The 17,911-nt window shown below is 40.2% G+C and overlaps 1 protein-coding gene across 1 annotated transcript in view; it reads right to left on the bottom strand.

Annotated features, from left to right (window-relative positions):
- Sas10 (UTP3 small subunit processome component Sas10) overlaps positions 1-17,911 on the bottom strand; it is a 65,162-nt gene that overhangs the window by 23,753 nt on the left and 23,498 nt on the right. Inside the window, exon 4 of the mRNA XM_067150500.2 lies at positions 6,925-7,043. Coding sequence (XP_067006601.2) covers positions 6,925-7,043 — 119 coding nt within the window. The remainder of the gene's footprint in view (positions 1-6,924; positions 7,044-17,911) is intronic.

The following is a 17,911-nucleotide window of genomic DNA, read 5'->3' as shown; positions in this document are numbered from 1 at the left end:
AGAGGAAAAAACCCACACACAACCTACTTTGTAGTGTCACAATTATGTGTATTCACTTGGCAGTAAATATAACTGAATTCCTCCCGGCTGGTGTATGTGACAGCCCTCTGACGATCGGGACAAGTTATTCTGATATGTATATATTCGAAGTGACCAATAATTCCAGGGAAATTATTCCAAATGTAATGAAATATATCAGTTGCCAAGAATTGTAGTCAAGTTGACGGTTACCAGACTGTTACTTGTGTCATATGTTTCATGGTACATAACCTCTGACTGTGATTCACTCTTAAAATTTGAGGTTAAACAGTGTTCTCAGCTATGTTTAAACATGGCCAGTTGAACATCGTTTTAGACAGTGTCTAAGTGATAAATAATGTCTATGCAATGCGGCAGCCATACTAAGACATTGTTTAAAGGTAAACATTGTCTATATACCGTTTCTGCAATTGGCCGTTGGTATTTACCCAACAAAATTCATTAAAACTCAGTAGGCCTCTGCCATCTAATAGGCCAAATAAAAAGGAACATCAAAATTGACAAGCATACAGCCAGACGGCATTAAATTATCTGCACACGGTAGCTGAGGCCATACGATTATTACTAGTATTATTGTTACTATTATCATTGTTTTATATGTTCCTATCTTTCTATAAATTAGCTGATTTGTCACTTATTTGTTCCTTTCCATTACTTATCTTTGAGTTTATCCAATTATGTGTTTCTACTCATGTTGCCACAACTTTTACAACTTAAATAATTGTGTAACCCACATGCAGGAAATTCCAGAAATATATTAAAATTAAATCAGTAAATACTTCACAGACAAACTTCATGTCAAGGTGTAGCCAAGCACATCCAATGGATCTTGCATTCGTTTTAGAGTATTTAGCAAGTAAGAAGTTAGTTCCAAAATAATATTATCCAGATAGTGCCAAGAAGTACTTTGCTGAATGGTTTCATACAACAGCAAAAACATAGCAATATGATAGCTAGTATTAATAACTAGGAAAATTGTGCAATACTCATAATGGAGAGAAAGGTACTCGAAGAATTAGAATCAGAATGGAGAAAATGACAAAGTGTATTTGAAGATTTCAAGGTGAGAAGTATAGAATCATGAGCGATAATGAAACACAAATGCTTACTCAGCACCATCATTTCCCCTTTTCCAGTTGACACCGTGTGAGGGCAAATATGGTTCCACTCCACTTCATCCTGTCTCTCCACACTTCCTCATCCAACACTGTGTTCCAGTCTGATTTCTGTTGTCCTATGCTGTTCTTCACAGAATCCATCCATCGCAATCTTGGTCTTCCTTGTCCTCTCTTCCCTATCATCTGTCTTTCCAGTTCTTTTCTTGGCAGTCTTTCTTTGCTTTCATTTCTCAACCACCTCAATCTCTTCTGTTCCAGTTTGTCAGCTCTTTTCATATGCCTTTATTTCTCACTCCCTCCCTTCTTGTCTTTTGTACCATAATCCTCAGGAACTTCATTTGAGCTGCCTGCACTCTACTCTTATCTCTGAGTCATTGTTCAGGTTTCTGCTGCATATGTCATAGGTAAGTAATATCCCTTGCACATTTCTTCTTTAGCCTTCATTGGTATATCTTTATTCCATATTAATCCCAGTACTTGGTAGTAAAGCGCACTCCCAAAGTTGCATCTTTGCACTAATTTCCATATACAGTTCTCCATTTTCTGTCAGTTCACTTCCCAAGTATTTAAAGTATTTTAGTATTTCCAGTTCCTTGTCTCCAATTTAATAGTTCCTCTTCTTTTTTACTTCCTTTATTCATCACCATTGTCTTACTCTTCTCTACGTTTATCTCTCAATCCCTATCGTTGAATCCTTCTATTCAGGACATTGAGCTGTTATTGTACCTCGACATCTCCCCAGATCATAACATCATCCGCAAACATCATTACATGAATTCTTTCCCTTCTATAATCTTCCCCTTGCTGGACTGAGTGATTGAGGCGCTGGCCTTCTGACCCCAACTTGGCAGGTTTGATCGTAGCTCAGTCCGATGGTATTTGAAGGTGAATAACATTGACCTGGCACAATATCTAACACTTTCCTTACATTGACAGCCACCTCTCGACAAAATGCTAAAATATAGTATCACCTCAGATGCATCAGTGTGGCCTTCTGTCATCTCTTAAAGAGGATCCTCGACAACCATGACGCTAGTGTACTGACCAAGCAATACATTTACACTGTTATAATACCAATACTTTTAAATATTACAGAAAACACTTAAAATGTCTGGAAAAGTACCACCAGCAGTGCCTTGGAAGAATTCTTTACAGTAAAATGGCAGAACAAATGAACAAACATCAGTATTGGTAGTTGTGATCATAATAACATCGTCATGCCATCTTCCCTCTCCTTACTCTGCTTGCGAGCTGATGGCCAATGGTTTTACCTGGCTGCCAACATAATGAATGCATAATGTACTAACCACAGTGTGAACAAAAATGACTGTTTGTCGTGATACCTTTAAGGGTATCAGAAGACCCCCTAATTACTCCACATGGTTACTATTGGTGACTAGTTAAGTTCTGGTTTATTGGCAGAGTGCGAGGGTTAGATTAGAGTTTGATTAAGTCATGAGGTGAATGCAGGAGGGGAGGGAGGAGTCATAACACCCCACTAATGATCCCACATGGTCACTGTTAGTGACTGGTTAGGTCCTGGTTCACCAGAAAGCACTTTTCATGACTGATTAGACTCTGGTTTACCAGAAAGCACTGTTGGTGACAGGATTATGTTAAAGTTTGGTTAAGTTGTGCAGCTACCTTAATATTTATTACTGTCAGTGTGAAAGTTACTGGAGACCATCTCCTTGACTGAATGGATAGTATAGTCGCCTTTGGTTCAGAATGCCACAGCTTCAATTCCCGACTGGGTGAGGAATTCTAACCTCGTGTGGTTAATTCCTCTAGCTCGGGGTCTGGGTACTTGTGTTCATCTTCACATATAAGCGGCAGTCATATGAAAACCGAACACCCACCATAACTCACATTCCGCATGAAATGTGGCAAGGCTGTTGTTATGTACTGATATTGCAATCGCTGTGGTAGGAGAATTGCATAGTGATAACTCACAGGTGCACGCATTTGTTGGGTTATGTCTTTGTTGGTGCACGGATTGGTCGTGTGTGTTCATCCAGCTATAGAAATGGAGGCAAGCATAGAAGAGCAGAGAAATGCGGTTCGTTTTCTAGTTGCTGAGGGTGCTGGATCATGCTGCTGTGTATGGCAAACACTGCATGTCCATGAAGAGTGTGCACGAGTAGCATAGGGGATTCCAAGAAGACGATGCGTGCCCAGAACAGGCCCATCAAGCCATTACTCCTGATGTGATAGGGTAGACTGATGGCCTTATCTGCGAAAACCAACGAATCATGAAGGACAAAATTTGTGTTCAGGTCATCATCAGCAATGGCTCCATGCATGCCATTATTAAAGATCACTTACATTTCTGTAAATTTTGCGCGCAGTGGGTTTCACATCAACTGACGGAGGTGCAAAAGATCGACAGAATGGTGTCATGTCTTGAGTCATCTGCACCGGTATCACGAGGAAGAGTATGTTTCTGTCCTGCATCGTCACAAGTGACAAAACGTGGTGCCATCATTTTGAGTCTGAGAGCAAACGGCAAAGCCAACAATAGAAACAGCAATTCTTCCCGCCAAAGAAATCCAAAGCTGTTCATACAAGTTCCGGCAAAGTCATGATGACCTTCTTTGACTGCAAGGACACTCTGCTTGTTGACTCCTTCGAGCATGGAACTACAATCAATGCGCAGCGCTATGGAGACACTTTGCAGAAACTGTGACATGCCATAAAGTCACACACCCTGGAACGCTGTCGGATGGAGTCATCCTATTGCGTGATAATGCTCGCCCTTATACTACCAATCTGGCGAAGGCTACACTTCAGCGATTTGGTTAGGAAACACTTCAACATCTCCCGTACAGCCCGGATCGTTCTCCTTGTGATTTTCACATTTTTTGGAGACCTGAAGAAAGACATTAGTGGATGTTAGTTTCATTTGGATGAGGATGTGCAACAGAGGACACGGTTGTAGATCCGTCAATGACCTACCTCTCTCTACAAAACTGGAATTGATCATCTTGTCTCCCAGTGGAATAAATGTATTAATGCTTTGGGTAATTATTTTTTAATAAAAGCATTCCATGATCACATTGTAGCAGGTGTTTGGTTTTCATTTCACTGCCCCTTATACATCTTCATTTACTTATCACACTACAAACCACTACAGAAACATACAATAATGAATACATCCCTCCACATACGGTTGGCGTCAGGAAAGACATCGGCCATAAAACTAGACAAAGTACCAACCCCAGGTAATTGGGAAGGCCACGGCAAAGAAGTAGTGTTGAAATTACTGACAGTTACAGTTAGGTTAATATCTGTGACAAAATTACTGATAGTGACTCGTGAAGTTGTTTCCCTGAAATCACTGTACAGTTTGTAATGAAATCATGAAACGGACAATCGTGTCCATGATCACGATAGTATGCTATATACAGAACCCTGCTCGGATATACAAAATAATATCCGCACCTGCATCCGCGAATGGTTATCCACGGATATTATAAATATTTTACTACTGCATGTTACACCCAAGGTATCAAAACGGATAGATCTGTTAACATAATACAATACACCTGACAACTGGCACCAGAACTCCCTACAGTCACAGGTTTATGAGATATTTCCTCTTGCTACAGCTACCGATGTATTGACCTTTGTTCATAACTTCCACTAATTGCAGGCAGGAGCCAGTTAGGCTTAGGTCAGATTTACGGCTTTATGGTCTCAAAGCTCTATATATCACCATTCTCACATACCAATGTCACAGGCCACCTAACCATAAGCAAATGTAAAAAAGTAAGAGTATACCTGAGTGATTTTTTTTTTTTTTTTTTTTGCTATTTGTTTTACGTCGCACAGACACAGATAGGTCTTATGGCGACAAAGGGACAGGAAAGGGCTGGGAATGGGAAGGAAGCGGCTGTGGCCTGGTGTGAAAATGGGAAACCACGGAAAACCATCTCCAGGGCTGCTGACAGTGGGGTTCGAACCCACTATCTCCCAGATGCAAGCTCACAGCTGCGTGCTCCTAACTGCACGACCAACTTGCCCAGTGAGTGAATATCAATATCATAAGTAATGGTATTGAATAGGTGGACCCTTCCTACCCTTTGATAGTTGATAGTGAAATTCAAAATACATCATTATTTAGAAATTATCAGCAAAATTATCCGCACTGCCATACAGTTTGTATCTGCCAAGACACTAACTTCGCGTAAGTCCGTGGTTAAATCCGCATGTGTGCAGGGCTCTAGTTATATATTATGTCACCATCTTTGACACTACAATACCTGCCCCTGCTAAGCTAACTGAAGAGGGGCAGTTAAGGGCAATACCAACACGTGTGTGGATGAGTTTCCTAATTGGCTTTGCCTCTTCCTGTCAACTGACTGGTTAGATATTGTGATATGATTGTTAATTTTCATAACTGTTTTTTTTTTTTTTTTTTTCTCTTTCCAACTGTTGTTACTTTATGGATCTGTGTGGAGGAATGTAAGAATTTTGGGTATGATTTCTGCTGGTCTTTAAAAACTTTCTTGAACTGTACTTCCTCTGGTTAAATTCTTCTTCTTATTATTATTATTACTATACTATTACCTTTGTGTTGATTTCATGTATTTATGCCTTTTTTTTTTTAAATTACAAATTAGGGATGGAAGTCTTTATTTTGAGTAATGTCAGGGCACTTGCTGCCTTTCAAAAGCCAGTGAGAAGTGCAGTGCTGCCACTAACAAGACTACCAAAGAAGCAGTCTGCAGCGGAGAACAGAAAAGTGAGTGCAAGTGTAGAAGTGGCAATGTGCTTACTTCTCCACTCAGGCTACGTATGACTCACACTGTGAGTACCACTGCATGTTGGCAGCCCTGATGATGATCTGTACCATAGGTTGCCTGAGTACAGGAGTGGGGCAGCACGTGGCATCGATGTCCTTTTTGTCCCAATTACCTCAGTATCTTAGAAGAGGTCAATACAATGACTATTGTGGCAATAATAATAATCAAACATCAAATCTAAAGGGACAGCCACATTGCCCACATGTCTAACACATGCCTTCCAAAACACGTGGAAGTATTCCCAATTGATGACTGAAGAACATAATCAGGGAGGAAAGCAAGATCGATAGAAAGACATTCTGAAGTCTAAAATGAAGTTTCACACTAACGTTGGCAACTGGGAGAACGTAGCATCTGATTGGCTGAAGTGGAGACGTCTTGTTCACGAGAAACGAACATTTTGAATAACAGCAACGAAGGCATGAGTCTGATACAAGATCACAGAAAAGGAGAAAACCACAGAAGAAATGATAACAAGGTTCTACAACAAGGGGTTTTGGTAATTTTGATGTTTGAGCATTGCAGCTGAGCTAAAATTAATTTCTTCAGCCATCTAAAAGCCCATAATCGGAGACCTTGATGGATTCAGAAGACATCACAGCATTAGCCAGTAAGTGAACGCCTATGATGGCACTCATATCATAAGTTATGAATTTCATTATAGTCCGTATTGACAAACTAATAGTACTGAATAGGTGGACCCTTCCTACCCTCTGATATGACACTGTCAAGAATTTGTTAGCAAGACAAAAGAATGAACAGGTACAAGTCTCTCCCTTGCCTCATTACTTAATGAAAAAAGAAATAATGCTACACAGCTGTGCTCTTACAGATGTTGTTACCAGTGCAGAAAATTTAGATCAAGAACTTTCTCAACTACAGTAATGCAAACATTCTCACTTCCAAAGGAAAAAAAAAAAAAAAAAAAAAAAAAAACGATGGTACAGGAATTACGAACAAACCTTCGCAAATATATCAAGAGAGAAGTCCTGTTCATCAAGCTGCTGAGCTAATCTCTCCTGAATAGCACGAGCTTCCTGCTCTTCAAGTTCAGCTTCCTCAGCATCTTTTCCCTGAAAACCTGGAATCAACACAGTTGTTAATATAAAAATGTTAGTACACAGCAGAGAGATAAATTTACAAAATGCAACAATGAGAAACAATCTGTGTGTGATCTGAATGGTGATTCCCAAAATAAAAGCTCACAAAGTTACAGTACATTTTTGCGCAGATACAGAAAGCATGTGTTTCTTTACTACTCTGTCATAACCAAATCTTAAGTATTCTATCTCAATTCATAATCAATTTAAAAACACCCCACCAATCACAGATGACACTATTCTACGCACTATACAAAAGTTTTATAAAGAACAACTGAAATTTAAAATGCACCTTTAACTTAATATTCAGGACTCAATAAGAACATGCAACTTCTGATTGAGACCAGACTTCACTGAAACTTAGTTGTTATATTTTTGAACATTACAGCTGCATAGTGAAGAGTTAAACACACCCAGAACTTTTCATATAATGCAGTAATTTCCTACATCTTACTTTTTGAGTGAAAGAGAAGAAAAGCATTAGGTCTAGGTAAGTTGAAGGTAAAGATTGTATAAACAAGGATTTACTCAGAAATTATGAAAGAAGCTAAACATGCTGAATGATGGTTTTTTTTTTTTTTTTTTTTTTTTTTGTTGCTTTAAATCGCACCGACACAGATAGGACTTATGGCGACGATGGGACAGGAAAGGGCTAGGACTGGGAAGGAAATGGCTATGGCCTTAATTAAGATGCAGCCCCAGCATTTGCCTAGTGTGAAAGTGGGAAACCTCGGAAAACCATCTTCAGAGCTGCCGACAGTGGGGTTCGAACGCACTATCTCCAGAATACTGGATACTGGCCGCACTTACGCGACTGCAGCTATCAAGCTCGGTGAATGATAGCTCTGAGGGGAAAGCTAAGTAAGGCTGCATACATAAAAAAAAACTATGTAGGACTGATGAAGTACAGAAGGACAAGAAAACAAGAATGGACAAGAACTGGTGACTAAACAATGGTATTAACTGGAAGTATAAGGCAGTAGAAGATAAATGCAAATGGAAAGCTAGATACTACATATAAGAAAATCGATTGATTAATGGCAGCAGTAGGCCTTCTCTTACATCTAACTAATTTAATACACTATTTACTGTACAGGAAGGTGTTTGTGGTTACGACAATATATATGTACCTATCTAAATTAAGATCATATGTTAATTGTTTTTTTTAGAAGTTGCTTGAAGTCACATGGACTAATATAACTTGAAAACTATTCCCTAAACCCATGGGTAAATATTATAAATATCTAGCTCGATTAGTAGGTGTTATTCTTCTTCTTCTTCTTCTTCTTCTTCTTCTTCTTATGACTTGCGAGGTGTGGCTATGAAGTAGTTTACATCTATTAGTATTATTATTCATGTAGTTATGTACGGACTTTATTGGTATAAATCGTGGCCATATCATTCATTATTTGTGGGTTGTATGATCTGTCTTGTGTAACAAAACATGTGAGGTTATGTCACAACACGTCTGCTGTATGTATATTAATATGACTGGATTTAATGTAAAAGCACATAATTAATAGTATATAATTTATTATTACCTGTAAATATGATATATATAAATCCAATGTAATGTTGTGCAACATACGAGTAATAGTCCAGAACACATCTTGTCACTAGAGCTGTATAGAATGTTGGTTTCATTTGTAAATAGGTTATTGGAGACTCTACAAAATACGAGAAAATATGTTTTTTCTAGAAGCCTGACCAGGCAATGCATATAAAGAGTCAGTCTTAAGAGTTGGAGTTGAGTTGTTAGCGAGACTTATAGGGGAAGTCGTTAGCTGAGTGAGTGAACTCGTGTTGTGATTTTGTTGTGTGAGTAATCGGTTGACAGGCTAATGTAGCGGTATTCTTCTTCCTCTTCGTAGAAGTGTTTGGTTCAAAATGGTAGTTCATTAACGTGTGTATATAATTTGTTAATAAAACAGTGTACACAACTGACAGCATCGCATGTGTGCGTCTTTGCAGTTATGACAATGTACATATGTAAATTAAGATCATGTGTGTTTTTTTTTTTTTAGAAGTTGCTTTACGTTGAATCGACATAGAGAGGTCCTATGGCGATGAAGGGACGGGAAAGAGCTAAGAGCGGGAAAGAAGCAGCCGTGGCCTTAATTAAGGTACAGCGCCAACATTTGCCTGGTGTGAAAATGGGAAAACACAGAAAACCATCTTCAGGGCTGCCAACACTGGGCTTCAAACCCACTATCTCCCGAATACTGGATACTAGCCGCAATTAAGCGACTGCAGCTAACAAGCTTGGTCATATGTTGACCGAAATTATTAAAAGAAGAATATTTCATTTCATTTTATTAGCTTCCAGCTTTCTGAAAATGAACAAGGCTGCTACAAGGACACAAAGCATAACAAAGACATATAATATGGTTCAACAATTGGTGATAAAATATAGGAAAATGACAAAAGAGATTAATAACAAAAAGGCATTGTTGCAGAGCATGCAATTTCATAAAATTGCGACAGATCCCTTAACTGCCATGACTGCAATTTCACTGATGGTTATTATTTGGGATCCCTAGAATTTTGCAGGTCTTTACAAAATGGCTTGGAATCGTTCCACAAGCACTCGCCATCAATCCAATCATGTCAATAGACAAGATATGAATGAGTTTTATCTGCTAAACAATGAATAGTACATTATGCAACAAGCCTATAATGGCAATATGAGTATGTTTATAAAACTTGCTTTGCTAGTTTTATAATTTCCATACAAGTATCATAATTACCATTATAGGCAAGTTGCATACGACTGTTTATGCTTGACGATAATTATAACTCTATTTTTAAAATATTCATAAATTTCTTTCAAGATGTCGCTTTACTGAACAGAGCACAGAACGCATGCGCTGGGTTATTGATTTTCCGTGAGTGGATCAGAGACATTGAAAATATCATATGTTTTCTAACCTTTGATAGAAGGTTATTATAACCTAGCTTTATTTCAAATACAAACTGTTTATTGCACAGTTGGTGAAGTGAATTTGCTGGAATGTGCCATGTGGTTCTCGATTATTGGAAGTAGAAGGTGCACTGATGTTAATATACGTGTCCGACAAGTTTCATTTTGGAAACAAGTGTGAAGCTAGTGCGTTGAGCAAAAGTGTGATGCTATCCTTACCTAATTAGTCAAACAGTTGTTTCATAATGAAAACTGAACTCTGATTGATGGAGAACCTGTATCATAATGAAACTTAACTATAATGAACCTCATTAAGATTCAGTTTTCTGGCATATAATATTTATATCTCGGCATCGTCGAGCATAAAAATATTATGCATAGTGTAAAACAGGAATTAATAAGTAATGGCTGTGCAAGTTAGTGTGCTATGGCTACGGAGCTGAACTCTGCATTCGGGAGATGCGTGGATTCAAACCCCACCGTTGGCTGTCCTGAGAATGGTTTTCTGTGGTTTCCTATTTTCACTTCCAGACAAATGACTGTACGGTTCCTATTCATAGGCCATAGTCGATTCCTTCCACCTCATTACCAGATTCCATTCACCATCATTCATTTCAGCTTCATTAGCTCCTCGACTGAGGATGGCATCTGGTTGTAAAAGCATGCCATATAAATTCACCTGACATCATCCCCGACCCCTTATCAAGAAACGGGACTAAGGGTATTTTAAAATTGGAATTAAGTCATGTCCACCTTAATATGTCAGCAGAGTTATACAGATCTTTAGCCCTGTGTTGAGAAATGAACCTGACTGGAAAATCCCCCCTCTTACTAACGGGAGACTGGATGCCCTTGAGCTTTGTTGCGGTAGCTATCTTGCAGTTTTCATCAAGATTTCGTGCTATACACACGCGTGAGATGTAAGGTTATATATTATACTGTGGGGCTCTTACCGGTTTCCCATCCCTTTTGGGGGGGGGGAGTAATTTTGTAAGCACCTTTATTAATCTTTTTTTTCTTTCTGGTTGTGACATTTTTCTTTCCTGAAGGTAAATTGTCCTTGTGTATGTAAACTTAAAATTTGCATGGAGTGTGCATATTATCTGTTGGAATTATTCGATCATTCTCGAGTTGGTTTGGTGGATGTCAACCTATTTAAAGGGTTTGCAGTTTTAATTTTATTCTTCCTGTCTTCCTGGAGCAACAACAAGTAAGTCTATGGCCTTTATATTAAATATATTAATGGTATTGAAAGTGTAGTTAGTTAGTGAGCAGATTGTTCCCTCAGCCACCTTATTAGGTGACATTCTCACTGAAACACTTTGTGGATATTCCTCTATTTACCAAGCTTGACGTAAAGTGTCATGCATGCAGATCTGGTGAGCATCTTGAAGATATGTCTCCTTATTCAACCTTTAAATTATGTTTATTTAAGCTGGTGCCTGGATTTATGCTCAGCTGTCTTGATGATGATTGATGTTTGTTGTTAAAAGGGGCCTAACATCGAGGTCATCGGTCCCTAATGGTACAAAATGAGACGAAATGAAATGACAAATTAAAAGTTCAAAATCCTCCACTGACCAGAATTCAAAGCGTGAGGACAAAGAATGAATGAAGATGAATTTAAAACGATCAGTGGATCCGGCCCACAGTGCCTCACATGCACAGAAGCTGGCAAAAAACAATATTACTTACCAAGGGACTGCTTCTATAGCACGATGCTGAATCGATTATGCTTATAGTTGAAACGGGTCCAAAATTCAGGTCCTCGGCCCCTCAAAATGGTACTATTCATTAGAAAAGTAGAACCATGGTATTTGTCATTTTGCGGTACTAATCAAAAGTAGCGTAGACTCGCGGTATTCCACACATTATGGTACTATGCACAGGTAGTGTAATGCGCACATGTAACCCAGACCTATGGTGTTTCACACATTGCGGCGCTATTTACAGGCAACACAAACTTATGGCATTCCGCACATAAGTGGAATAACCACAGGGACTCGTACTATCCCGTGGTATTCCTCACATAGTGGGAACTGAGCACAGGTAATGCAGAACCATGGTGTCGCTCATATAGGGGTACGAATTACAGGTACTGTAGGACCCACATCCCGATTCTCATACTATCGCTACTAATCACAAACCTATTGCGTACCTAACATAGTGGTACTACGCGCAAATAAATGCAACCCATGGTGTTTCCTGCGTGATGGTACTAATCACAAGTAGTCTCATGGTTCTAATTCAATCATCCTTTGATTGCCCCTGTACCGGTTGGTACACCTCTACGCCGCACATTTGAATTTTCCGCCTTAAAGTACTTCTCTACTGGAGAAACCCTGAACTTTAACAACTGAACTAACTCTACTGGTTATCAGAAGATGTCACTGTGTGTTTTTGATTTGCTTTTGTTTTTCATTGATCAAGAAGCGTGGACATTCTCTAACAGATGTCTCTACCCAAAACTATGATAACGCACTCTGGTGTAAAGGAATGAACTTTCTTGGAGAAATTTTGTATTCATAAGTTTTGTCTTTACTAAATTTTGTTCTGTCATTTGTGGGTTGGCAATATTAATCCTTTCTTTCCGCCTGTTTTGAAAGTAGCCAATCAGGAATTTCTGTAATTAATTTTCGGCCAATTGGAGCTTTCTTCTTCAATGTTGTATGTAACTGTGTACTGTAGCCAATAAAAGTTTGAGGGCGGGTTGTTATCATTCATGAAAGGTCTCGAACTTTCCACGAGGGTATAAAACTGCTGATTTTCTTGTCTCCGGGCCACTCGAAAAACATCTAGCTCAGTATGTGAATATGTAGCAGGGGGCGGGAAGTGCCTCGTACTTGGGGCAGCAGCTCTTCAACAAGGTAATGGCCGTTTAACATCTTTTCTTGCTAGCTCAGCAGTTTAACCCGTGGCGCAGGTTCGAAACCTTTAACATGTAAAACGTGTAATCCTTCCTATCTGGTAAAACTTCATTTATCTTGAACTGCAATTCGGGTATAGAGTGTGCCATACACTCTTTCTCTTCCTTCTTAATGTGTTAAATTTATACTGTAGGCTAGTCACCTCCATAGATTGGGATTAGCCCCTGTATTATCGGCCGAGTGCCTCTTAGGTTTTAAAAAGTATATTTAGGAGTGCTAATTCACACCTCCATTCCTTTTGCGTTTTGGGCCGTTTTTATTAACCTAGTATTTGTCCACTAAGGCCCAGGTAGAATGGGTACAAGTTACCCCTGTTTATAAGTATGTCTTAAGGGCAGTTAAGTGTAAAGTCTGTTTATGGCCTCTTAATAGGCTTGAAAGATTGAGAGCAGGTCAGCTCTTTTTGGTATTTTGAAAGGTGCCTCGGGGAGGCGTGACATTTTGATTGCTGGGAGCTAGGGTTCCATGTAATTAGGGGCTTTCCTGCCCTTTGGTATTTTGTGGTTGTGAGCTGCGAACTTAAGGATTGACGAATTTGGGCTCGTAGCCCAGAATTTGTAAGGACCTCCTTATCTTGTGCTTTCTTTTTGTAAAGTTGCATTGTACCTGATTTTCTTTGTTATTTCACCTAGTGAAAATTGTTAAATGTTGTTATCTGTTGAAAATATAACCTTTATTTAAATTTTAAATTCATCTTTAAGACTTGTAGTTAGACCCATTCCAGCCCGCACCTTCTTTCACCTCTGCTGATTCACCAAAACCTCGGAACAAGTGGTAGCAGAGCGTGGTTGAATAGGTCTCAATTTAGCCCCCTTTGACGGCTAAACATTGCTTTTGATTCGAACTCCAACAATTTTCTCCATCGCTGGAATCTTTTGATTTTTCTAAATTTGTAAAGTGTCTGTCATTATGTCCGGCCCTCGCGATGTCCTCCATCCCGGCTATTTGCGCAAGGAGGAATTAATCTATGAATAAGCTATTAGAAATGTTCAATCTGGAGGCACGGTTGCGGCCGATACCTCTGAGCTTAAAGATTCTCTTGATTTGCCGATTACCACCCCAACTTTGGGAGAGAAAGAGATTGACCACTCTCTCTCCACGATCACCGACAATACTACTGAGCTAGCATCCGTAGTTAGTTTTTTTGAAGGAGGGGATCCATCGCCAAATCAACTCAAAAGAGTACAGGTCAGACTGTACCATTTTTCTAATAGAGTTAAGGATCTATTGTCTCTAAAGTTGAATGACATTCAAGGGAAGGAGGCTAATGCTCTTCTTGAAAACCTTTCTAAACTGTCCAGTAAGGTTAGCTTATTGTTAACTGGAGCAGTACCCGCCAAAACCGACCAACCCACTCTGGTAAACGTAGTTAGCGAGGAAGAGTCTTCTAAAGGAGAAGAAAATAGGAAATCTGTAGGGGCTCAACAAACCTCTGCCCCATTAGACAATGAATCTGAACGTCGTACCTCGTTGAATAATGCTCCTTCTGAATCTGCTTCTCCGCCACTTAGGCCTCTACCTACTATGTCACCTGGCTTCAGCAGTTTGCCCAATCCTTTAGAAATGTTGTTCAGAGGTATTTCTAAGTTCTCCGTCAATTCCACCAGTGATGTTATTGTCTTTCTAAGATTTTTCGTTGAATTTCAGGATCATGCTCTTGTTTTTTCTCTTGCTCCGTGTCAAATTTTGCAGATCATTTATCCCTATTCAATTGGTGTTCTATCTGACAAAATAGTAAGAGCCATTGCTGACCAATTATCTATAGAAGACTTCCACGCCCATTTATTAGCAAACTTCATTCCGGCTAGGGCAAGGTCATATATAATACAGAAGTACTATTACCGTGTACAGCGTCTGGATGAGAACCTTGCCGACTTCATCCAAGATATTAAATTCTATACTAGGCTGTTTGCTCTTCACTTCCCTGAAGATCAGATTGTAGAGGCCATTGTGAAAGGCATTTCACCATCGTACAGGTCATATTTGTGCTTTGCGTTGTGTCCTCAAACTTTTGCCGAATTAGAGGCTATGGCTGTCTCAGCGGAAGGAGTTAGATACGCCGACACCTTACGTGTCGCGAAAGAACCCCCTCCATCCTCATGCAATCTTCGGCCTCCACCTCGCCGAACCTTCACTGCCCGCAAATGTTACGTTTGTGGGTTGGTAGATCATCTACGTAATAAGTGCCTGTTAATTAAATCCAATGGGACAAACAATGGACCAGGGTCATCTCAAGGATGTTTTAAATGCGGCGCTTTTTCCCATAATGCCAAGAACTGCCCTAATGCTAACAGCACCCCCTCCTGCTCAACTTCTGGTGCAACTCCCACCAAGAATCAAAAGTGACTAGTGGCTTCGGCTGAGTCGGCAGATTCATCTTTTCAAGGCTCAGCCCAGGTTAAATCCGACGAAAATTCAGGGAAAAGTCAAAACTGTTCTACATTACCATTTGAATATCCCAAAGAATGTCTTAGGATTGCGGCGGATTCCCCCGCACCTGTTCCATTTCTCAAAATTGAATTGAATAATGAACCTGTAACAGCTCTATTAGATTCTGGCAGTGTGTGTTCCATTATTTCGGCCGAGTGGTACTCCAAATTGAAATCTGTTCGTAAACTTCCTGATTATTGTTCGTCTTTGGTTCAATGCGTTTCGGCAAACTCCTCCCAATTAGAAAGTTTAGGTTTCCTGTATGCCAAAATTCGCATTTCTAAATTTACTTGGAAAGTTAAATTGTTGGTGGCAAAACACTTGTCTTGCCCCATTATATTGGGAGCGGACTTCATGTCTCACACTGGTCTAGTGCTCGACCTTCAGAGCAAGTCGTGCACTTTCAAATTTGCTAGTAGTTTCAAAATCCCTTTATTAAAATGTAGTTCTGTATCATGTTCATCTGTGTCGCCTACCCAGGATGAGATGTTGTTAGACCTTAGATATCTACCTGAGGAGCAGACAGAGAGTATTCGTAAGTTGTGTCAGTCGTTTCCAGATATTTTCTCTGATACTCTTGGTGTTACTGACCTTATTGAATACAAGATCGAGGTTACGGATTTGATTCCAGTCCGGTTTCCACCTTATAGGCTATCTCCACCTAAAATGAAGGCTCTGAAGGAGACTGTCGATCAGATGTTGAAGGATGGTATAATTCGACTCTCAAAGTCGGCGTATTCTTCGCCTATTTTTCTAGTTCCGAAACCCCAAAGTGGCTTCAGGCCTGTGATTGATTACAGGGCTCTCAATCGGAAGGCGGTGTTACAATCGGTGCCCCTTCCCGACCTTCATTCTTGTTTCTCATGGTTTCGTAAAGCTAAGTTCTTCACCATCTTAGACCTCAATCAGGCTTATAATCAGATACCTCTGGTGGAAGAATCTAAACATCTTACAGCGTTTGCCACGGATTGGAACTTGTATGAGTACAACCGCGTGCCTTTCGGGCTCCCCACGGGAGCAGCTGTGCTTACGAGACTGCTAGATAGGGTCTTAGCCGACATCAAATTTGAGTACCTATATCATTATCTGGATGATGTCGTCGTATTTTCAGAGACCTTTGAAGAACATCTAGATCATCTGAAAGAGGTCCTTAATCGCCTTCGTAAGGCAGGGTTAACTGTGAAGTTATCTAAGGTTGCCTTCGCTAAACCTTCCATGTCATTCCTAGGGCATATTGTGTTACCCGATGGTGTCGCAGTGGATCATTCTAGAACACAGGCCATCCGTGATTTCAAACGTCCCAAGGATATCAAAGGTATCGCCAGATTCATTGGCATGGTGAATTTCTTCAGGAAATTTATTCCTAACTTCGCTTATAGAGCGGCGCACTTGAACTTACTTAGTAGGAAAGGCGTCAAATTTGAGTGGGAGCCTTCTCAACAAGCTGCTTTCGAAGACCTCAAATTATGATATAGATGTTGATTCCCATAGGGAATCTGAAATATTTGTCCTGAATGAGTAAATTTATAATACCAATATAAATGGTCCGTTATTGGACATTATAAATTTTCCAGCTAACTCATTCTTGGTTGCCAGCGTTTCGCCCTCGTGTGCTAGGGTGGGCTCATCAGTTGGTACCTAGCACACCTACCAATACGCTGGCTAGTGCATACCGTGGGGGCCACTGCGTAGGCTAACTGGAGCCACCGGCAGTGCCAATGCACTAAGAGACTTTGTCTCATTATCAAAAATTGATGCCTGCTTGGCCATCACATGATATAGATGTTGATTCCCATAGGGAATCTGAAATATTTGTCCTGAATGAGTAAATTTATAATACCAATATAAATGGTCCGTTATTGGACATTATAAATTTTCCAGCTAACTCATTCTTGGTTGCCAGCGTTTCGCACTGCCGGTGGCTCCAGTTAGCCTACGCAGTGGCCTCCACGGTATGCACTAGCCAGCGTATTGGTAGGTGTGCTAGGTACCAACTGATGAGCCCACCCTAGCACACGAGGGCGAAACGCTGGCAACCAAGAATGAGTTAGCTGGAAAATTTATAATGTCCAATAACGGACCATTTATATTGACCTCAAATTAGCCCTTTGTAATGCCCCTGTCCTCGCTATGCCGGATTTCTCGAAGAAATTCATCATCCAAGCCGACGCGTCGTCGCCGGCAGTGGCTGCAGTCCTTCTTCAAGAGACTGAACTAGGGAGGCGACCCATCGCCTATGCATCTAGGACTCTTTCGGCTCAAGAAGCCAAGTATTCCATCTATGAACTAGAGGGTTTGGCTGTCTTATTTGCATTAGAGAAGTTCCGTCTCTATCTGGAACATGTTAAGTTCGACTTGGAAACGGACAACCAAGCCTTAAGCTGGGTCTTAGCTAGGCCGCGTCGCACTGGCCATATAGCCCGTTGGGCCATTAGAATTTCTGCCTTCCAATTTGACGTTAGGCATATAAGAGGTACTGTAAATGTTGTAGCGGACAGACTAAGCCGTATGTTTTCCAATGATGTAGAGACCTCGGAACAGGAAGACAGTTCTTCACTTCCCGAGGTTAATG

Source organism: Anabrus simplex, chromosome 6, assembly GCF_040414725.1.
Source record: "Anabrus simplex isolate iqAnaSimp1 chromosome 6, ASM4041472v1, whole genome shotgun sequence".
NCBI classification, from domain to species: Eukaryota; Metazoa; Arthropoda; class Insecta; order Orthoptera; family Tettigoniidae; genus Anabrus; species Anabrus simplex.
This window is presented reverse-complemented; position numbering and strand designations above follow the sequence as displayed.